At 38.5% G+C, this 24,106-nt stretch overlaps 1 protein-coding gene across 23 annotated transcripts in view; it reads left to right on the top strand.

Moving 5' to 3' along the window:
* The window catches only part of Rab32 (RAS oncogene family member Rab32), an 82,758-nt gene that overhangs the window by 40,756 nt on the left and 17,896 nt on the right, over positions 1-24,106 (top strand). Inside the window, exon 1 of one of the 23 annotated variants that reach the window (XM_073992487.1) lies at positions 8,684-13,448. The exons of the other annotated variants lie outside the window; for them this stretch is intronic. Within the exon in view, the coding sequence (XP_073848588.1) occupies positions 11,298-13,448 (2,151 nt within the window). The 5' untranslated portion in view covers positions 8,684-11,297. Of the gene's footprint in view, positions 1-8,683; positions 13,449-24,106 lie in introns of those variants that run through there. 23 annotated transcript variants of the gene reach the window in all.

Genomic DNA, 24,106 nt, shown 5'->3' with positions numbered 1-24,106 from the left:
GAGACTGAATTTCCCGACTGTTGCGGCAATGATATTCTCTCCAATTTTGGCATTAAAATCGTCTAGATTAATTTTAACAACGGTCATATGTTTCTTATAAGCACTCGTAGAATATCGTTGGTCTGTTCGTCCCTGTCTTCGGTTGGAGCATGATCACAGATAAAACTAATGTTGAAGAATTTTGCTTTGAACAGTATTGATTTGCAAGTCTTTTATTTACTGGTGTTAAGCCGGAGACCAGATGTTTTAACCTCCGACCAATTACAAATCCGCAAACTCATGCTCTGTGTCATGGCATCTATAATAGAGAGCGCCACCTTTTTAGGTGTTGTTGTGACACCATTCCCAATCAATCGTATTTCCTGTATGGTAGTAATATCGGCCTTGTATTTTTTAAGTACATCTGTAAACTGCACCTTCTCTATAAAGAAAGCAGCACCTTCTCTATAAAGAGTGCGAACATTCCAGCTCCAGATTCACAGATCATGGTTCTTAAAACGTTTGCAGGGGTCCTTCAACTTTAGGGAGTTTGTTTTTCTTTTCTTTTGTTTTTTCCATAGTAGGTTGCTTTTTCTAGGGGAGGGTTACTAATCCGTCGCCCAAACCAAGTTTTTAACGTTCTTATAGGTGAACGCGCGGCACATGTTAGCTCCCTACCTTTAACGGGTGTTAAAAGCAGCTCCCCAGGTGACAACAACGGGGAGGTCAGTGTCCACTAGGGTTATGACTTTTTTACAACTTATTTTGATGAGTTTCTACCTAAGATTGCATTAAATTTTAATTATAAAGAGATTATAATTATTTACATAGATAGTTTGAGTGCAAGTTAAAATCTAATAGTATGTTTACATTAGAGGTTTTTCCACTTTAGAAAAATTTGTCATTTTTACTCCGCTGAATTTTCAATGCCTAGTAAAATGAAAACGTACTATAATATTTTAAAGACATGACCTCATGTAGGTGGCAATGAATTTCTTGTTTTTATTTTTCAACGAGTATGATGTCATAATTAGTCTGTTTTTCTTCAATTTCCATGAAAAGGTAAACATTCTTTTGCGAAGGAAGTATGGCGTGACTTAGAGATTTTATTTCCAAAGGTCAACAAACAATTCAATGCAATCAAGCTGACCTTCGATGCAATTAACTTGGTTATTATATTTGTAGTGTTGCCTAGCAAAATAGTCCTTGAGCTAAATCAAAGTTATCGTACTGTAGAACAAAAAATATATTAAAAGAGAAACTAAGGATTGAGAAACATTTAGGCAACAGTCGGTTTAAACTTTCTTGGAATTTTTGCTTTTGAGATATGTAAGTAATGGAGCAACGAAGACCATTGTGTTTTTTTTTTTTTTGAAAGTCAATCCTCAAGTTGTAACACAGAAATGTAGAGATGCCCAGAGGGATGTGTTCATGTGTTTTATTGACTATGAAAAGGCATTCGACACCGTCAAACATGACAAATTAATAGAAATCTTGAATACTATGGGAATACCAGAAAACGAACTCCAGTGCATTAAAAGTCTTTATTGGAATCAGTCGGCACGAATTGACGTAAGTGGAGAACCCACAAAAGAAATTGCCATATCAAGGGGTGTTAGACAGGGATGCTCTTTATCTCCCCTGTTATTCAACGTGTATTCAGAGAAAATATTCCAAGAAACACTCGAAGGAGAAAACATCGGAATCAGAATTCATGGGAAACTAATCAACAATATAAGGTATGCGGACGATGCTACGTTACTGGCAGGGAGCATAGCCGGTCTACAAAAACTAGTAGAGAAACTGGCACGTGTAAGTGAGAAATATGGTCTTAAAATCAACATGAAGAAGACGAAGTACATGATCATTAGCAGAAAAAATCCCCATGCTGAGGTGAACTTAAAAGTACAAGGTACACAAATAGAAAGAGTGAGAACCTTTAAATATCTTGGGATGTTAATAGACGACAAATGGGATCCCTCGAAAGAAATAAAAAGTCGAATAGAGATGGCGCGAGATGCTTTCTGTAAATATAGTAAAACCCTGAAAAGTCATGACATAAATATAACAACAAAAATACGTTTTATAAAATGTTATGTTTGGTCGGTGCTGTTATATGGAACAGAAGTTTGGACGCTCAAATCCTCTGATGAAAGAAAATTGGAATCCTTTGAAATATGGATTTACCGGCGAGTACTGAAAATACCATGGACTGCGAAAATTTCTAATGACGAAGTACTAAGAAGGATAAATATAAGCCGGCAATTAATAACAACTATAAAAAGGTGCAAAATAGCGTATCTGGGACATGTATTAAGGAACAACAAATACATAATTTTACAAGCAATTCTGAAGGGAAAAATTGAAGGAAGGCCAGCTAGAGGAAGGAAAGAAACATCCTGGCTCAAAAATATCATGGACTGGACAGGTTATACCAACGAAACCGATCTGCTGAATGCTGCAAAACACAGAGAGCTGACAACCACTATACAATAAGATAATAATTAAAATGCGATAAATATTAAAAAAAGATGAATTGTACGATCACTTATATCCGGATAACGGATGAGTAAATAAAGAAGAAGAATCCTTACGGCTGATATCAGATTTAGAGCTTTTGGATCGTTGATATGCTGGCATTATAATATCTATAGAAAGAAATGACTCTCAAAATAAGATCGTAATCGTACACCCGCCTTACACACTAAATGCCCGGGTACGATTCCCAGGCCAGGCAACTGAAACATTTTCAACGGTGGCAAAATATCCCTCAGTGTAAAGTTGGCGACATTTCCTGAGTATTTCAGCCATGTGGTGTCTTAAAGCACTCCGCACAGTGGTTCAGAATAGTTTTTCGTGCTCAAAACTCTGCATCTTTTGAACGGATGGAGATATTTTCATAGTTTTTATACATTTTTCTTCGACAGATAACACAATCAGCTTTCATATGCAAACAAAACGATCAAACTCGGTCTTATAGTTGCAGAGGAATTCAAGGTGAAGGTTAACATTTTGTTTTTCTTTTTTATTTTGCATCAAAATATCCGTGTTGAGTTTTCAAATGTTCCAATCTACTCGTATTAAAAAGGTCAGAAGACATCAATAAACAAACGATAAATAAAAAAAATTCAAAAATGTAAATTTTGATCAAATATTACAAAAAATAGCCCTTTTTCGAAATCTGAAAATATTTAGAATTTCTTAAAAGACATGGGCTTGATGGACATTCGATGCCCTATCCAGAAATAAATATTTCGTCGACGAACCCCTCCCCAATATTTAGTAGGGGCCCCAAAGTAATTACCCTTTAGCAGCTTTCGCGGGCATATAAAATATTTTTTTTTTCAAAATTTGAAAATATTTAGAATTTCTTGAAAGACATGGGCTTGATGGACATACGATGCCCTATCCAGAAAAAAATATTCCGTCGAAGAATATTTAGTAGGGGCCCCAAAGTAATTACCCTTTAGCAGCTTTCGCGGGCATATAAAATATTTTTTTCAAAATCTGAAAATATTTAGAATTTCTTGAAAGACATGGGCTTGATGGACATACGATGCCCTATCCATTGTTTGCTGGGGGGGCCCAAAGTAATTACCTCTTAGCAGCTTTCGTATATATGGGTATATAAAATAATTTTTTCCAATTTTTTTGACACGTATATAATTATTTAAACGTTTAAACAAACCTCATTAATATAATAACATTGTATGCTAAATAAATATTTACAGTTTCCTTTAATTCAGTTAAATATTCTTCAAATATTATAAAGATATTAATAGTTTCATTCTTAAATTAAATGTTGTCATTAAATTCAAATTTAAATTTAGCCCTAGAAGTGCTCCTTACTAAATAATGGGTTTTTATAGTACTTATTGGTAGTCGTAACTACTTACTAACCCATTATTTTAACAATGGCATGTCTCACTGAATAACTAGTTATTCTACGACCACTAGAATAACTAATTATTTTATGTCCACTGGAAGTAGAAAAATAAGCTGAAAAACATATGTATGTTTCTTCTATTTTTAGAACTGTTAAGGGGGGAATTTGTTTTAATTTCTACACACTTCATATTTTTATTTTATTTTGCTCTCTACGGGATTTGATCTTTCGAACAAAGGCCACGCGAACGAACATTATTCACCGTTAACCCAGATTGGTCCGTAGATCTTCCGCAGAATTTTTCTCTCAAACACACCAAGCACTGCCATGTCTGCTTGCGCAAGTACCCAGGCTTCGGAACTATATATCAGCACGGGTGGTATCAGTGTTTTGTAAAGCGTAATTTTTGTTTGGAGAGATGTGGCTTTGCTTTTTAAACTGCTTACTTAAGCCAAAGTAGCATCTGTTGGCCTATACAATTCTTCTTTATATTTCACAACTGATATCGTTTGTTGTGTTTACGGCGGTGCCGAGGTAGACGAAGCCTTTGACTACCTCAAAATTATAGGAACCAACTTCAACAGTTGGTCCGAGATCTATTGACGCATTGCGCGTCGACACCATCAACTTGATCTACCCGCCGTTTACCGCCAGACCCTCTTCAGCAGATTCTCCTTCGACCTTCATAAAGGTAGCAGTTACTTCTTTTACTGATCGGCCCATGATGTCTATATCATCAGCATAAGCAAGTAACATGTGACTATTGGTGTAGATTGCGCAACTTCCACGTTTGCCTCTCTTATAACCTTTTCCAGCAGGAAGTTGAAGAGATCACACGAAAGGCTGTCTCCTTGTCTGAAACCTCTTTTGGTACCAAACTCTTCGGAGAGGTTCTTTCCTATTTTAACTGAGGACCTCGTGTCAGTTAAAGTCATTTTACAAAGCCGGATGAGCTTTGCGGGGATACCAAATTCAGACATGGCTTGGAATACCTTTGAACGCAGTGGGCTGTCGAAGGCTGCTTTATAATCGACAAAAATGTGGTAGGTAGGATTTGCCGCAGGGTAAATATCTGGTCAATGGTGGACTTGCCAGGTCTAAAACCGCATTGGTATGGTCCAATTATCTCGTTGACCATAGGCTTTAATCGTTCGCACAATATCCCTGACACGATCTTGTAGGCAGACAAATTCAGACATGGCTTGGAATACCTTTGAACGCAGCGGGCTGTCGAAGGCTGCTTTATAATCGACAAAAAGGTGAAATGTGTCGATCTACATCTCTTGGGTCTTCTGCAGGATTTGCCGCAGGGTAAATATCAGGATGCCACCGTGGTGCAATGGTATGCACACCCGCCTTGCACACAGAAGGTCGGTGGTTCGATTCCCCGGCCAGGCAACATCAAACATTTTTCAACGGTGGCAAAATACCCCTCAGTAATGGTGGCGACATTTCCTGAGTATTTCAGTCTTGTAAAACTTCTCTACAAGTGGTGTCTTTAGACACGCCGTTCGGACTCGGCGATAAACAGTAGGTCCCATATCATTGAGCTAATATGAATCGGGGTGCACTCATTGATATGAGAGAAGTCTCCCTTGTCGCGTATGGGATGTTGTGGAACAATGTTTTTGTTTGTTAAATATCTGGTCAATGGTGGACTTGCCAGGTCTAAAGCCACATTGGTATGGTCCAATTATTTCGTTGACCATTGGCGACAGTCGTTCGCACAATATCCCTGACACTATCTTAAAGGCATTAGGGAGAAAGAAGACTTATGCCCCTATAGTTGGAGCCTACAGTCTTATCTCCTTTCTTGTGGACGGGACACAGGATGCTCAGGTTCCAATCGTCGAGTACGCGTTCTTCCTGCCTGTATTGGTGCTAACTAGCTGATGCATACATCTTATCAGCGCAACGCCTCCGGTTTTAAACTGCTCGGCTGATAAGCCATCGGCTCCTGCTGCTTTATTATTCTTCAGCCGGTTTATTGCTGTCCTTACCTCATCTTGGCTGGGCGGTATACATTCAATACCATCTTCTGGGATTGGATCTGTGGTATCTTCGCCGTCTTCACTGCTATCGGATACCAACAGCTTGGAAAAATGTTCTTTCCATATCCTGAGCATGCTATCTGTATCATTTACCAAATTACCTTGTTGGTCTCTACAGGAGGATATGCCTGTACCAAAGCCATCTGTTTGATGCTTCACTCTTTGGTAGAATTTTCGGACTTCGTTCTGGCTCCTGTACATCTCGATTTTTTCACGCTTTTCCATTTCTCTCTTTTTCTTGCGGAAAATAAGTTTCTCTTCTCTCCTTTTCTCCCGATATCTCTCTCGTACGCTACGCGTTGCTACTGATTGTAAAGTAGCTCTATATGCCGCATTTTTTCTTCGGTAGCAGCACGACACTCCTGGTCATACCATCAATTTCTTTGTGGAAGTCCCTGTAATCCAAGTATGGACTTTGCGGCTGTTTGCATGGAGTGGACAATATTTTGCCATTGTGCTGATATGTTATTGGGACGAGAAGCGCTTTCATTAAGCAATTGGGTCAGTTGAGTGGAATATGCTGTGGCTATCTGTTGTGTTTGCAGCTTAGCGATGTCCAACTTTCGTGTTGTGTCTGTCCGTGCTTTATTTGCAACGTTAAGACGGGTACGTACCTTTGCTGCAACGAGGTTATGGTCCGAATCAATGTTTGCGCCTCGGAACGATCGTACATCCAACACGCTCGATGAATGTCTTCCATCTATCACAACGTGATCAATTTGATTTATTGTTCTTTGGTCTGGAGACAGCCAAGTGCCCTTATGAATATCGAGATGCTTAAATCTGGTACTGCTAACTACCATGTTTTTTGCCGCTGCGAAGTCTATCAGCCTCATTCCATTGTCTGATGTTTCACTGTGGAGACTGAATTTCCCGACTGTTAAGCCAAAGATATTCTCCTTTCCAATTTTGGCATTAAAATCGCCTAGAATGATTTTAATGTCATGGGCAGGGCAACGGTCATATGTTTCTTCTAAGCGCTCGTAAAATATATCTTTGGTCTGTTCGTCCTTGTCTTCGGTTGGAGCATGAGCGCAGATAAAGCTGATGTTCAAGTATTTTGCTTTTAATCGAATTGTACCAAGTCTTTCATTTACTGGGGTGAAGCTGGAGACTAGATGTTTTAACCTCTGACTAACTACAAAACCGCAACCAAACTCATGCTTTGTGTCATGGCAGCTATAATACAGTGCGTCACATTTAGGTGTTGTTGTGACATCTTTCCCAGTCCATCGTATTTCCTGTATGTATTTCCTATATTGTACTTTTCAAGTACATCTGCCAGCCCGTAAACTGCACTTTCTCTATAAAGAGTGCGAACATTCCAGGTGCAGATTCGCAGATCATGGCCCTTAAAACGTTTGCGGGAGTCGTCAACTTTAGAGGGGTTTGTTTTCCTTTTCTTTTGTTTTTTATACCCTACAATAATGGTCGTAGACCCATACTTATATATACCAAAATGAATGTCTCGACGAGCTGAGTCGATCTGGCTATGTGTGTCCGTCCGTCAGTCCGTCCGTCTGTCCATCTAAACCTTGTAATCACGCTACAGGTCGCAATTTTGATCGGATCGTCACGAAATTTTGGATGTTGATGGGGGTCCCGGAGGGGAAGATGCCTATTGATTTTGGTGGTGGTCGGATAATATTTAGGGGTCGGAAAGGGCAAAAAACTTAGGTGGGTAAAAAGACAACGTTTTTTTCCAAAGCCAAGATCTCAGCTTCTATATGGGGTATACCAAAAGCAAAACCTGATGATGAAAGCAGAAAATATCACCTTTCTAATGATGTAAAGTAGGTGCTCGTAGGTGATCGAACAACGAAGATATCGCAATAGTAGCAAATAAAACCCCAATTTTCATTTTTGCAATTTTAATTATATTGACGAATATCACAGCTTTGGTTGAACATTTTCCAAAAGCAAAGCCTGACTATGAAAGTAGAAGATCCCGTCTTTACAATGATGCAAACTAGGTCGGCGTAGGTAACCAAATAACGGAGATATCGCAATAGTCGGTAATAAATCCCACTTTCTATTTTTTTGGAAATCACGCTACAGGTCGCAATTTTGATCGGATCGTCACGAAAATTTGAGAGTTAATGGGGGTCTCACAGATGAAGAAGCATATTGATTTTGGTGATGGTCGGATAATATTTAGGGGTCGGAATGGGCAAACACTTATTTGGAGAAAAATCAACATTTTATTTCAAAGCCAATATCTCTGTTTCTTTAAGAGATATATCAAAAACAAAATCTGGCAAGGAAAGTAGAAAATATCGCCTTTACAACGATGTAAATTAGGATGTCATAGATGGCCAAATAGCAGAGATATGGTAATAGTCGATAATGCGTCCCATTTTCCGATTTTTTTTGTAATCACGCCACAGGTCGCAATTTTGATCGGATCGTCACGAAATTTTAGGGGTTAATGGGGGTCCCACAGAGGAAGAAGCCTACTGATTTTGATGATGGTCGGATAATATTCAGGGGTCGGAATGGGCAAAAACTTATTTGGAGAAAAGGTCTACGTTTTATTTCAAGGCCAATATCTCTGTTTCTTTAAGAGGTATATCAAAAGCAAAACCTGGCAAGGAAAGTAGAAAATATCACCTTTACAACGATGTAAAGGAGGTTGTCGTAGCTGCTCAAACAACATATATATCGCAATAGTCGGTACTGCATCCCATTTCCCGATTTGTTTGTAATCACGCTACAGGTCGCAATTTTGATCGGATCGTCACGAATTTTTTGGGAGTTGATGCGGGTCCCACATAGGAAGAAGCCTATTGATTTTGGTAATAGTCGGATAATATTTAGGGGTCGGAATGGGGAAAAACTCATTTGGAGACAAATTCAAAGTTTTATTCTTTGTGAATATATTGGCTTCTAGTAGGGGTATTCCAACGGCAAAGCCTGTCAATGGAAGAAGAAAATATTACCTTTACATTGGTGTTAAGCAGGTTGGCGAAGGTGGTCAAACAAGGGAGATACCAAAATAGTCGGAAATGCATCCAATTCTTCCATTTTTTGCAATCAAGCTACAGGTCGTAATTTTGATGGTCACGAAATTTTGGTTGCTTATGGGGCTCCCAGAGACATATTATTTTTGGTGGTAGTCGGTTAATATTCCCTAAAAGAAATGTTTACCAGTGAAAAGCTTATGCACAGGGGTAGTGGTGTAGGGTATCACATGGTCGGCCCCGTCCCGACTATAGCCTTTGCACACTTGTTCATAGTAGGCTGCTTTTTTCTAGAGGGGGGGGAGGGTGTTACTAGCCCGAACCAAACCCAAGTTTTCAACGTTCTTATGGGTGAACGCGCGGCACATGTTAGCTCACTACCTTTATCGGGTGTTAAAGGCAGCTCCCCAGGTGACACCCCGGGGAGGTCAGTGTCCACTTGAGATGAGAGAGGGACCAAGATAAATCCTGGACTTTACCATGTTAAAGCCGGTCACGACCGTTTCTTGGTATCTTAAATATGTTATATCTACAAAACTGCTATTACCGATTATCCTGAAATTTTCAGGGAATGTACAGGGATGGCTCCCGGAGAAAATAAAAATCAATACGCCAACAAAGCGGACACAGGTCTGTTATAATCTTCTATTTATAAAATAACACTTATGATAATCCTTTTATAAGGATATAATATTTATGTATGTATATAAAGCCTCTCATGAGGATCTTCTATTCACTAAGTACTGAGTCTTATTTTAAATAATTACTCATTTTTTCCGAATGCTCTATCTATTAATAGCCAATGGTGATAAAAATAATGTATTATGAATCAATTGTTTTGTATTCAATAGCTAGATTTTAATTAATCAATACAACCCTTTGATTAGAGAAGATGGCCTTTGCCAATGCTTAGAAGCTTGGTATTAGTCACGGTCGTGGTAGGAATATAGAAATTAACTAAAACTTTATTTGCGAATTTTTAATCTTAAAAACACTCTTTTCCATAAAAAATTCCGGAAGTGGTATGGTCAGACTTCTGATACGATACCTAATGTAGAGAAGATTTAGGCGTAGATTAGAGAAATACTAAGGAAATGTAGGCCCAACATTACGCTGATGGCTTTTGCACTCCATGACATTTGTTGATGTTGTCATGGCGGAGATTGGGATTCACGACATTCTGTGTTTACTGAGCTCAAGCTAACCATTGTACCACGGAGTTTTTTTAAATTTAATCCTCGACAGAACACATTTAAAATCTCTATACCTAAAAGATTTGGGGATTTCTTAAGCTCCTCTCCTACCATGAGACAACCAAAGCTACGCCACATTGCTTATGTGTTTAGGAATTCCATTGCTCATACGCATCCCCTTATCAAACTGCGACCAATAAATATAACTTATTGTTCAATAAAAAAGAACCGTTGTATGAATATGTTGCAATGACAAACCCAATAACAAAACAAACGAAAAAAAAACGGCATCCAATGTTGCACCACTATTCTAAACCGTAAACGCCACATCTAAATATTTACCGCAATTAATTTTGAGTAGAACTCAAATTTCCACCTCAACTCAAAAAAAAACGAACAACAAAAACAAAACCAAATAAATTTTCAACATAGGGTGAGTGGTGGCGTTAGCCATGCCTGTGTCCCTCCAATGTTGCTTCATTCAGATGGTGGAAGAACCTGTAAACAAGTGTAATCCAAAACCCTATGGATTGGAGATGACAGACGCACATATGTATGTGTGTGTGCCCAAAGAATTGCAAAAATCATAAAGTCAACAACTAAAACGACAACAGCAACAACAACAATCATCAGCAGCAACACTTACTGACTGCCGTTAAGATACTTTGTTTGTTCGCGGTTGGTTTGGCCCTGTTTCAGTGCAGCAGTCGGTCGGTCGGATGGTCGTTGCAATTCTCTGAATAGAAAACGAATTTATAAAAAGCCTACAAAATGCCTAGAAGAGAACAGTTTCGTGTAAGTGGGCGTTGGAAACGGTGGTGATTTTGACGTTAAGAAAACAGCAGCGACAAGTGCAACAAGACAACAAAACGGTTAATACAAAACGGAAAACGGACTTTTGAATTCCAAAACGAAAAAGGATAATAACGCAAAGGACAATGTGAGGAAACCAACATATTGAGAGGGAGAGGAATACAGAGTGAAAGAAAAAAATGAATAATTTTTGTTGAATACAAATGAAAAATCTAAAGAATTTTTCCGGGAAACCCTACAAGTGCTGAAAGTGAAAATTCCCTCACACACACAAACATTGACGCTTATGCGCAACAATTCCAATTGAATTCTTGATGAGATTGGAAAAACAATTCAAAAACCCCAACAACTATCCATCCTTCTTTTCCACATCCTTTCCCCTTTTCTAACCCACAAAGCAGATTTTTCCGATACTATGCAAAATACTGATGTCAACGACAATATCGATTCTGCAAACAAAAAGTTTGAAACCTGGCCAGGAAATCAACCAGCCTCATTGGAGATTTTACCAACTGCTTCCGCTACAGCCGAAAGTAGTAATCCAGAGTTAGGGGACCACTCTCGTGTCATACACTCGGATCCCGAGGAAAGGCAAACAAAGGAAAAGGTACGTTCTCGCTTCTCCTCAGCCCTAAGAAAGCTGTCACGCTCAACACGGAAGAAAGAAAAACCAGCAGTGAGTAAAAGTTCCATTGATGCCACAGGAGGATCGGCTGCCGCCTCTGATCTTATATTGTCAAGTGATGCTGATGGTGACCATTCACCAGTGACACAACCGAAAATAAAAAAGAAAAAATCGTCTTTATTCAGTTTAAAGAAATCAAAAGTTGCACCCAAAAAGGATTGCCAGGTGGGGGATAATTTATCCACACCAAGCGAGCGTGTTTTAGAACCTTTGTTTCATGACACAGAAAATGAAGTGATTGTAACCACGGAACGTTTATCACCCACGGAGGGAAAACGCAAAGTTCAAATAACCATAAAGTCAAAGAAAATAGAAAAGGTGGCGGATTCGGGAACAACAAATAGGTGTCCCACTTCATCACCATCTCCAACTCCAACATTAACACAACCCTCATCAGCTACAACAACACCAACAACTACCCCACCATTGGGCCGACAGAATAAAAACGCCAACGGCGGCACTACAACAACAGCAACAACAACCGCAGAGATTACCACCACCACAAAGGAAGATAAAAAGAAAAAACTCAAAGGTAAATTAAAAACTCAAACGTCACAGAAACCCACCACAACAGCAGTAGCGCCAACCACAACAACAACACAAGCACAATCAAAGAAAGAATCCAAAGCGGAAGAGAAAATCACCATCACTCAAAGTTCTAAAGATATTCCACCACGAGACAGGGCACCCGCCAAACCCTCACGTCTAGCACAGCAGCCCCAACCCTCAACAAGCTCTAGTCACTCGACCTGTACCAGCAGCAATACGAATAGTGGTGGTGCAGTACGCAAAACAGCTACTACCACACGGGCAGCCATAAAATTGGTAACGGCTGCAAAATCTAAAAAGAAATCAGAAACCAATAAGGCAAGCTCAGGCAAACAAGGAGCAGCAGGAATAGCAGCATCAGCAACTGGCAAAGGATCAGTAACGAAGATCAGCGAAAGCAGCCCAGCTGCTACCACCACCACTGATACTAAAGAAAACGATTTAATGATAAATCCACAAAGAGGTCATAGATTTCCAAGACCTACATCAACAGAGTCTACCGATAGATCTCACGAATCTGTGGGAATTCCAGACTCCAAGAATAACAAGACACCGACGCCACCTCCGTCACCACTGCCAGCAACAACAACAACAACTGCAGCGAATCTAACACCGCCCAACACAACAACCCAACCGCAAAAAATCGAAATTCAATCTGAATCAGAATTGTTGTCTGCAACTAACGCTTCATTGCCAGCAAATCAAGCATCAACTGAACCAACATCAGCACCATCAACCACTCAGCAGTTAACGCCGCAACAAGATCAGCAGCAGCAGCCACCATACCAGCAATCGTCGCCAACATCTCAAGATAAATCAGTTCATATCTCAACACCAAATCAAACAGACGATCACATCTCATTAGCGGAAAGTGTACAACCTAGCGGTGCAACATCAGCTGAAGACTTAGCATCAAAGGACACGATTAGTAGCCATCCCACAGTTCGTTTTACCCTTGGTAATCGTGTACGACCACCGCTGATTATTGCCAAACAATTGGCATACGAACCGTCATCCCAAGAACCCTATTCCATAGAACATCCCAGTGACGACGATTCCGACGATACACCGGATAGTGACGATAGCCGCCACAATCGTCGACGTATACGTTATCTAGCCACCACTCCATCGGGAGAAGGAGAGCCGCCCACCACACTTTATGACGAATTTAATACTCTTGAATTGAAACGTAAATATTTTCGCTACCATTCGGGTGTTAGTGATTTATCGTTAGATTCGCATAACAACGAGGATATCGACAAGTTAAATAGTGAATTACAACAACAGATGCCCGCATTTGGAGATTTAACAATGGATCAGGAAATGGAACCGGTAAGCGAAAAAAGAATAAAAAAGGAAAATGGGGAAAATGTGGTCTTCAAAATTTTAAGTTTTTGATTGTCATAAACAATCAACTTTAGTTAATAAGTGGCGCCCAACTTGGAGAAAGAAGTATTTATTCATATTTGTACCCTCAGCCATTGGGCGAACAAGGATATTTCTTCTTATTATCTTTATTCAAAAAAACAAGTAAAAAAGTATCAGTCGGCTTTACCGACAGAGATATACCCTCAGCCTGTGTATATTGGAACAATTTTTTCCCAAAATTTTGGGCGTTTGAACCGACAAAAATGTTGTTTAGGATTAAAGATCAACAGTTTTGCGAAGGATATATTAAAAGGAATGGATCGACATTGACCATTATGGAAGTGGATCTCCAACCACAACATATGGTGCCATAGGGGGTTTTTTAAATTTTCGGGCTGTTTGCTCAAGAAGTATGGACTTGCCCCTAAAAACACTTTTACCATCGTAATTGAGGCATCGAATGCAAGTTGCTTCAACGAAAATCAAAGAGATTCGATATCAGGTCTTAAAGTGAACTTATCCGAAATTTGGTGTGGGAGGTACCGGATGGAGTGGACAAATATAGTCCATATTTGAACCTGATCTATATCTGGTAGATGTATTAGGATGTGTAAAGTATAGACCAATTCGGCCACTCCCTTCAAAAGTTACCGTACGAACAATTTTTCCGAACATTTTTGAACTTTTGTGGGGGAGGTACCTGAAGGAGTGGACTGATATGGCTTATCTTCAAACTCAAAATATTTTCCGACAAAATATTACTAAGGCCAAATTTTGGACCGAATCGGCAGATCCGTTTGGGAGTTATCTTGCGCTCCAACCACCTCACACGGTGTCATAGGGGTTTTTTTGCAACTTTCAGGCTATTTTCTCAAGAAGTATGGACTTGCCCCTGATGAAACTTGTACCGTCGTATGGAGGGCAGTGAATACAAGTTGTTAAAATAAAAATAAAAGCGATTCGAGAGATGGCCCTAAACTGAAATTTTGTGTGGGAGCTACCCGAAGGAGTGGACCGATTGAGTCCATATTGAAACCTTATCTAAGTCTGGTATACATTCCACGATGGGCAAAGTATGGACCAAATCGGTTCCTCCCTTCAAGAGTTATCGTGCGCACAAATTTTCCGAACATTTTCGAACTTTTGTGGGGGAGGTACCGGAACGAGTGGACCAATATAGCCCATCTTCGAACTTAAACTAAGTTTGGGTAAAATATTACGAAAGCCAAAATTTGAACCGAATCGGTTAATCCGTTCGAGAGTTATCGTGCGCTGCAGCCAGCCAGACAGACAGATGGACGGACATTGCTCAATCGACTCCAAATTGTCTGAAACACATTTCGTCCAAACATACTTGGGGTCTAAAACCATTATTTCCATGAGGCACATTTTTGCCGTATGACAGTGTATATACCCTCGTTAGCATAAATACTGAGGGTATAATAAAGAACAATAAAAAATAACTTCAATTAATTAGTGGCGCCCAATTTTGGGAACGAATCTTTACGCAGCATTTATGTATTGTTATACCCTCAGTCTTTATGCTAACGATGGATATACACTAGGTCGAGGTGATTTGTATGTAATGAAAAACACATTATTGGGCCCATCTCGTTTCTGATTCCTGCGATTGTACTGACCGAATAATCCACTAAGCCATATGTCTACGGTGATAATCGAGCTTCCCGACTTTGAAGTTTTTATCCAAGTTTTTGGATATTTTTGCATATAACAGCCAAACCACAGATTTTCGATCCAACACTAAGGCAAAAAATTGTTGCAAAAAAATGTTATCGCAAAAGCATTGGAACGCTCCTTCAGGCAGTTTTGGCCTTGTGGATAAAAAATGTCAAGTGGAAATCGGGAGGCTCGATTTTCACCGTAGACATATGGTGGACTTTGTTTTGCTCAGTACAATCCCAGGAATCAGAAACGCGAAGGGCCCAGTAAAGTGTTCAAATTGCCCCACCCTAATTTACACTTTTATACGCTTTAATGTGGCGCCCAAGTTGGGAACTAATTCCATAGAGTATATTGGCATTTTTATACCCTCTACCATATGGAGGGTATAATTAAATTCTGTCTGTTGAAATCAGGATACAGCTCGCGATTTTAAGGATAGAGAGTCAATATTTGGTACAGAAGTTTTTATTACTTGCAGGATGGTTGGTATTGAAAATGGGATATATCGGTCCACGTGTTGATATACCTCCTGATTTTCGGTATTTTTAAGGTTTTAGCTTCATTATCCTACCAAAATTGATGAAATTTGGTACGCAGTCTTCTTTAAAGGTATAAAACCTTCCCCCAGAATTTTGTCGGTATCGGTCCACGCCTTCATATAGCTCCCATAGAACGGTACCTCCCGATTTTCGGTATTTTTAAGGTTTTAGCTTCATTATCACACCGAAATGGCTGAAATTTGGTACTTAGTCTACGTTGGTAGTATAAAACTTTCCCCCAGAACTTTGTCGGTATAGGTCCACTCCTTCATATAGCCCCCATGGAAAGGTACCTCCCGATTTTCCGTATTTTGTAGGTTGTGGCTTCAATATTCCACGAAAATGGCTGAAATTTGGTATTTAGTCTTCAATGTGATACAAAACTGTTCGCCAGAAATTTGTCTGTACCAGTCCACGCTTTCATATTGCTTCATTTCCGACTAAAATTCGTCGGCATAGGTCCACGTTTCGATATAGCCCCCTTAGAACGGTACCTCCCGATTTTCGTAATTCTGAAGATTGTGACGTCAATATCCCACCGAAATGGCTGAAATTCGTTATTTAGTCTTCCAAGAGCTATAAAATATTCCAGAAGAGTATTATCAGTATAGGTCCACGTCTTCCTATATCCCCATAAAAGCGTACTTCTTGATTTTCGGTATTTTTTAAGTTTTAGCCACATTCTCTTACCGAAATATAGGAAATAAATAAGTCTTATTTGAGTCTAAAAACTTTCCGTCAGAAATTTGTCGGTATAGATCGACGTTTTGAAATAGCCCCCATAGAACGGTGCCTCACATTGTCTTACCGAAATTGCTGAAATTTAGTATTAAGTCTTCTTCATACACGAAAGGAAACTAATTATTCCATTTTACTTCAATACAACTTGTGGTGGAGGGTATAACAAGTTCGACCCTCGTACGAATCTCTATTCAATATTTACACATTGTTGTACCCTCAGCTTTGTCTGTCTGGCAATAACTCTCGAAGGCATCCACCGATTTGGTCCAAACTTTGTACTTCGTAATATTTTGTACTTCCAAGTTCGAAAATGGCCATATCGGTCTATTCTTTCGTGTACCTCCCCCACAAATGTGCAACATTCTTCACAAAAATAGTGGGCACGATAATATTTTTTTCCAGACGTAGTACAAAAGCTGTGAAAAATACTACGGTGATCAACTAAAATGGCACCATAACTATTAAAAGGTGTGAATGACTAATTTCTCTAATAATCTGGCCTCGGCTTCTGCCAAGTCATCTGAAGCACCAGCATTACGGCCATCGGTCGCAGCCAAAACCTTGGCCGAAAAGGCTCCTACTACCTCAAAACAGCTCTGCGACTTGGTTGGCTAAGAAGAGAGCGCTATCTCAGAAGTTCATGGGCAAATTAATCAGGATTAATCACAGGGTAATAAGCAACTTTGAAAGTAACAATCATCACTTAGCCAAGAGAAATCTTGAATTTAACAGGCTTTCACTCATCCCTATGACCGAAGAGGCCAAGGTGGGTTGGCCCAAAGTCGACTCCTATGGCCTGAAAACATCAAATTGGAAGCGATGGTGGCGTGACTCAACCCAATAAAATCACAAATAAAATCAAGAACGCAAAGGGGAGTGAAGTCTGACCAGGAATGGGCCTCAGTACCTTCTCCATCCATCAATACGTTGAAGTGGGTAAGGTCAACGGAAGAACCAAACCCCAAGGCCAAGAGACCCACCACTAGACAAGAATCCAAACGTTGTACATCCTCTGTTGGCTATCAAAAGAAGGAAATCAGGCGGGATATAACAGCTAAGATAGCCTCCCAAGCAAACTTTAGACAAAAATGTGTCTTCTGGATCTATGCACCCGTGAGCATAGATCCAGCGGCGCTGGACAGAAGCCATTTTATCGGGTACCATTGGTATGGTATTCGATTAACTTCGAGTAGCAGTCATCGATAGATCTAATTCTGACGGCAAGATCAGCGACAATCGATGGCTGCTAAATGAAGAACGTCTGCGTGACGTTGGGTTCGCGGGCCATGGGGAAACACCCAAAACACACGCAGTTCAGTAGAGCTGCCCCCTACAGAGCAATGAAGGTCATGTAGAAGGTATCTCTAGACTTTCTAGTCAACACCATAGACAGTCTTGGCGAACTTTGGGAAGGGTGCCGATTAGCGACTGTTAGTTTAAAGGAGATTCCATATAGAAGGGTATTGTCAGCTTGAGTTTATGTTGACCCATCGCGCATACTGACACTAATAGTTGTTCCACAAACGTCCCAAAGGGGACAAGGGAGACTTCTCTCATATCAATGAGTGCACCCCGTTTTATATTAAGCTCAATGACCTACAGTTTATCGCCAAGTTAGCACGCCGTGTCCTAAAACACCAATTGTAGAGAAATTTTACATGACTGAAATACTTTGAACATGTCGCCAACATAAGCTGTGTTCCTTTACTTACCTGAGGTTACCATTTTTAACCTGCAAAGCGTTCCTTAACCCCAAAAAGTGGTAAAGCTGGCAGCAATTTTAAGAGAGTGAGAGAGGAGAGACAGCACATATGCATTTCTCTTCCACCACAGGCTACCAGACAAATTTCTGCAGGTAAAAATGACAGAACAGATTTTTCGACTTTTGTTTGACGATTATTTCACAATGAAGATAAAAATGGACGAAAAACAGAATAAAAAGTCGAACGCTGACAAAACTAAATTAAAAACAGTGAAATAAAAGACGAAAATTGATTTTTTATGTTTCTTTTTGACATTGCTACCAGATCTACCATTTTTCCGTTCCTTTACTTTTCTGGTAAAATGTTCATGAGAGCAATTTTGACACGTTTCTCTTTTACCACTCTTACTATTAAAAAAGTAGAGGAACAAAACTATTACTGAGGGGTATTTTGCTCTTGGAAGCTTGTTGGTCACCGTCCGGAAAATAGGGGGTCTTGCAATCAGTATGTCAAGGGGCACAAATGACCAAAAGTAATTAAGAATTTGTAGGCTAGGATGGATAAGGTTCCGTCTACCTTAATAGAAGTAAATGAACGCAAGCAGCAACCGCTACGCCTAATGCAGATCGACCTACATTAATGCAATGCGGCTGCTGCTGAACTTCTACTTTCCCTCACGAAGTCTGAACTTGATATCGGCTTTGTCCAGGAACCATAACCTACTTATAATATTTCTCTCTAATTTAAGTGAATTTCGAAGATGGACTAATCCGACAACTTCTTCCGGTACCTCCCTCACAAAAGCTAAAAAATTTCGCTTAAGTGCAGTTTAAGGGCCATTCCGAGATTTGTTTTGGAATTTTGAAAGATCCTAGTAAGAGGTCTTCTGCAAAGAACAGATCCTCAGAAAAAGGTATTTTTTGGCACAGAGGAAGATTTAGAAGAATCCTTTTTAGAGATCTTTTATACATTGAAAACATCCTCCAAAGAGCTCTTCTATAAATAAAGGATTGTCAATATAGATCTTCTATAGAAAGAAAACCTGTAATTGAAGAGGTCTTCTATACATAGAAGACCATCATAATAGGTCTTCCATAAATAGAAAATCCTCATCAGAGGTCTTCTATAAGCTGAAAATCCTCATAAGAGTTATTCCATACACAGAAGATCCTCAGAAGAGGTTTTCCATACATAGAAGATCCTCAGAAGAGGTTTTTTATGCATAGAGAATCCTCATAAGAGGTCTTCTATCAATAGAAGATCATCATAATAGGTATTCTATAAATAAAAAATACTCATAAGAGTTCTTCTATAAGTAGAAAATCCTCATTATAGGTCTTCTATAAGTAGAAGATCTTTATAAGAGGCCTGCAGTAAGATTCTCGCAAGAGGTCTTCTATAAGTAGAAGATCCTCATAAGAGGTCTTCTATAAATAGAAGGTCCTCAGAAGTGGTGTTTTGTGCATAGTGAGATCTTCTAAAAGTAAAAGATCCTCGTTGGAGATCTTCTATATCGTCAATATCCTCATAAGTGGTATTCCACAAGAAGAAGATTCTCAAAATAGGTCTTCTATAGAAAGAAAACCTGTAATAGAAGTGGTGTTCTATAAGTAAAAGTAGTCTTATATAAGTAAAAAATTCTCATAAATGGTCTTCTCTAAATAGAAGATCCTTGTAAGAGGTCTTCCATACATAGAGGATCCTCAGAAAATGAGTTTTGTGCATAGCTGATCCTCATAAGAGCTCTTTTATAAGTAGAAAATTTTCCTTATAAGTCTTTTATAGAAAGAAAACCTGTAAAATAATAGGTCTACTACAAAAGGAAGATTCTCATAAGAGGTCTTCTATAAGAAGAAGATCCTCATTAGAAATCTTCTATGTCGTAAATATCCCCATAATCTGCAAGTAAAAGATCCTAGTAAGAGGTCTTTCATAGGTAGAAGATCCCTAACAAGAGGCCTTATTTGGAACATCTTCATTAGAGACCTTCTAATTGAATATCTTCTTTACCGTGAATATCTTTATAAAAAGTATTCAATAAGTAGTATATGCTCATAAGAGGTCTTCAATAAATATATCCTCAATAGATGTTTACTACACATTTAATATACTCAGAAGAGTCCTTTTGTCAAACATACATAAATTCTCATTAGAGATCGAATTAGAGATTGAATAGAAGATCCTCATAAGAGGTATTCTATAGGTAAAAGAAACTTGAGTTCCAGTATCATTGCAGTTAACATCACATTTTTATTTCGTGTTTAAACAGAAATAGTGGCGCCCAATAAGGGGCTGAAAATGCATAAACTAATGATGAGGAAATGAAATTTTCAACCGAGTTAAAAGGTGTTAAAAGTGATCCCACTCCACTAGGAGTTCATCTTGTTAGCCTTTAAATATAGGACAGCCTTATAATCGACAAAATATGGAGGTTTTCAAACAATTCTCCAGAACATGACGCAAAGATAAGATTTTCCCCGCTATTAAAAAGATCGACTAGTAAGTCAGCTGCTCCCACTGCCTAATTATTCTTCATTTTACTAACTTTGTCACAACAGCATTCTGGCCAGTAGGTATACATTCAATATCATCTGAGATTGGTTATGTGGCAACTTCATAGTTGATATTACTGAAAACCAACTTTCCTTAACTGGTTATATATACCTTTAACCAATTTTCTGTGATTGTATATATTGGTGTTCTTTGTTTCAACTTCTGTACATCATGATTTGATTTTGTGTATTTGGGAAACACAATCCCAACCATATAAATAAAATCTTTCATAAGGTATATCGGCCTCCACTGGAAAAACAAAAAGCTAACATCTCAACACCATATCTTTGACACCACATTAAAATAAAGAAAGCCTTATATGATGATGCTCTAATCTCTATTATTTGCCCATATCTTTTCTTATCATTAAATTCTATTTGCCAAAAAAAAAAAAAATAAAAAAGAAAGAATAAAAGAAATGGTGAGAAGAAAGCTCCATGTATGAATGATCTGAAAAAAATAACATTTAACTAGAACGCATATTTTAGTTTGGAGTTCTGTCTACAAAGAGATAACATTACAAACAATTAAATGTTCAGTAGTTAAGGTTATGTTTATGATCTAACGAATGGTGTACATACATACATAGTATGAGGGCGGTTCTGAAACTTCTTAGCCTATCAATGAAAGAGAATAGTTAGTTTTTCAAAAATATTTTTATTTTTCAATATTATCTCCTGAAACTTCAATACACGTAGTCCAACGCTTTTCTAGCAATTCTATCCCTTGATTAAAATAGTTTTCCTCAAGGTCTAGTGGTTTGCAACTGTAATTGCATCTTCATTTGAGGTAAAACGCTTGCCAGCAAGGAATTTTAGATTTGGGAACAAGTAAAAGTCACTGAGAGCTAAATCAGGAGAATAAGGTGGGTGGTCAAGCAACTCTTACTTTAATTCGTTGATTTTAGCCATTGTTAAAACACTCTTGTGCGGTGGTGCGTTGTCTTGATGAAAAATTATTTTTTTGTGTTGTAAGCAGGACGTTTTTCTCAAATTTGCACATTTAATTGATCCAAACGGTTGCAATAGTACTCTGAATTTATTGTTTTACCCTTTTGCAGATAGTCAATCAATAAAATACATTTGAAGTCCCAAAAAACCGTTGCCATAACCCTACCAGCCGATTGAATTGTTTATGCCTTCTTTGCGGCACTTCCTCCAGCTTCAATCCATTGTTTGGATTGTTGTTTTGTCTCTGGAGTATAGTGGTGGATCCATGTCTCATCAACAGTTATGAAACGACGCTTAAAATCCATTTTATTTCGCTTAAAACGATCCAAACAAGCATGAGAAATGTCCATTCTTATGCGTTTTTGATCGACTGTTAACAAATGCGGTACCCATCTTGCAGAAAGCTTTTTCATCTGTAGTTCTGCATTCAAAATTAAATGGACTCGATCATTTGAGATGCCCATGATATTAGCAATTTCACGCACTTTTATTCGTCGATCATTTAATACCATATCATGCACTTTGGCTACAATTTCTGTTGTTGTTGCTGTTTTTGGACGTCCACGTAGTCCACGTTTTCAATGTTTGTACGACCACGTTTAAATTCAGCAACCCAATTTTTTACTGTTGCATATGAAGGAGCACTTTCACCTAACACATTCACCATATTATTATGAATTTCTTGTCTCTATAAACCTTTTTTATGTAAATATTTAACGACAGCACACATTTCTAATTTTTCCATTGTAAAAAAATTGCGGATGCGTCTTTGTTGAACACCTGTTTCTATATGAAGGAGTTGCCAGATCGAAACAAAATTTAACATGTGTTCATAAAAGAGATGGAAGTTTCCAAAACACTTAACTTTTTTCTGTTTATACCGCACTTTTTGTGCTAGGCTAAGAAGTTTTCGAACTGCCCTCGTAAGTAATAGCATTTCTGGAGCAGTTTATATTAGAGTTGTTGAATTTTTCGGATACACGTGGTAGCTTCCCACTACAACATGAACCAATCACAGTTATGCAAAACAATTTATGAGCAATGGGATATATAGTTGAATGGAAAGAAAGTTATCATCTCGAGAACTCGAAGTGTTTTGGCCAATATGTCCTCTTTGGTGGTTCCTAAAAATCTTAAAAATCCAAGCCTATTGTCGTGTTTGGTGGTTCTTAAAAATCATAAAAAAATCCAAGCCTATTGTCGTGTTTGGTGGTTCTTAAAAATCATACAAAAATCCACGCCTATTGTCGTGTTTGGTGGTTCCTAAAAAATCTTAAAAAATCCAAGCCTATTGTCGTGTTTGGTGGTTCCTAAAAATCTTAAAAAATCCAAGCCTATTGTCGTGTTTGGTGGCTCCTAAAAATCTTAAAAAATCCGCGCCTATTGTCGTGTTTGGTGGTTCCTAAAAATCTTAAAAAATCCAAGCATATTGTCGTGTTTGGTGGTTCATAAAAATCTTAAAAAATCCACGCCTACTGTCGTCTTTGGTGGTGCCTAAAAATCTTAAAAAAAATCCACGCCTATTGTTGTGTTTGGTGGTTCCTACAAATCCTTAAAAATCCGCGCCTATTGTATCGTTTGGTGGTTCCTACAAATCCGACAATTGTCCTCTTTGCTGGCTCCTAAAAGTCTTTAAATATCCACGTTGTATATTGACCCCTTTGGTGGCTCCTAAAAATCTTTAAAAATCCACGTTGTTTATTGTTCTCTTGGGTCGCTCCTAAAAATATTTAAAAAATCCACGTTTGTTGTCCTCTTTGACGGCTCCAAAAAATCTTTAAAAAATCCATGTTTATTGTCCTCTTTGACGGCTCCAAAAAATCTTTAAAAAATCCACGTTTATTGTCCTCTTTGACGGCTCCAAAAAAATCTTTAAAAAATCCACGTTTATTGTCCTCTTTGACGGCTTTAAAAAATCCACGTTTTTTGTCCTCTTTGACGGCTCAAAAAAATCTTTAAAAAATCCACGTTTGTTGTCCTCTTCGACGGCTCCAAAAAATCTTTAAAAAATCCACGTTTATTGTCCTCTTTGACGGCTCCAAAAAATCTTTAAAAAATCCATGTTTATTGTCCTCTTTGACGGCTCCAAAAATCTTTAAAAAATCCACGTTTATTGTCCTCTTTGACGGCTCCAAAAATCTTTAAAAAATCCACGTTTATTGTCCTCTTTGACGGCTCCAAAAAATCTTTAAAAAAATCCACGTTTGTTGTCCTCTTTGACGGCTCCAAAAAATCTTTAAAAAATCCACGTTTATTGTCCTCTTTGACGGCTCCAAAAAATCTTTAAAAAATCCACGTTTATTGTCCTCTTTGACGGCTCCAAAAAATCTTTAAAAATTCCACCTTTATTGTCCTCTTTTGCGGCTCCAAAAAATCTTTTAAAAATCCACGTTTATTGGCTCCAAAAAATCTTTTAAAAATCCACGTTTATTGGCTCCAAAAAATCTTTTAAA

The sequence above is a fragment of the Musca autumnalis genome, unplaced genomic scaffold (assembly GCF_047663935.1).
Source record: "Musca autumnalis isolate F117 unplaced genomic scaffold, ASM4766393v1 scaffold_5, whole genome shotgun sequence".
Lineage (NCBI taxonomy): Eukaryota > Metazoa > Arthropoda > Insecta > Diptera > Muscidae > Musca > Musca autumnalis.
The sequence above is the reverse complement of the archived record's forward strand: the minus strand, read 5'-3'. Positions and strand labels throughout refer to the sequence as shown.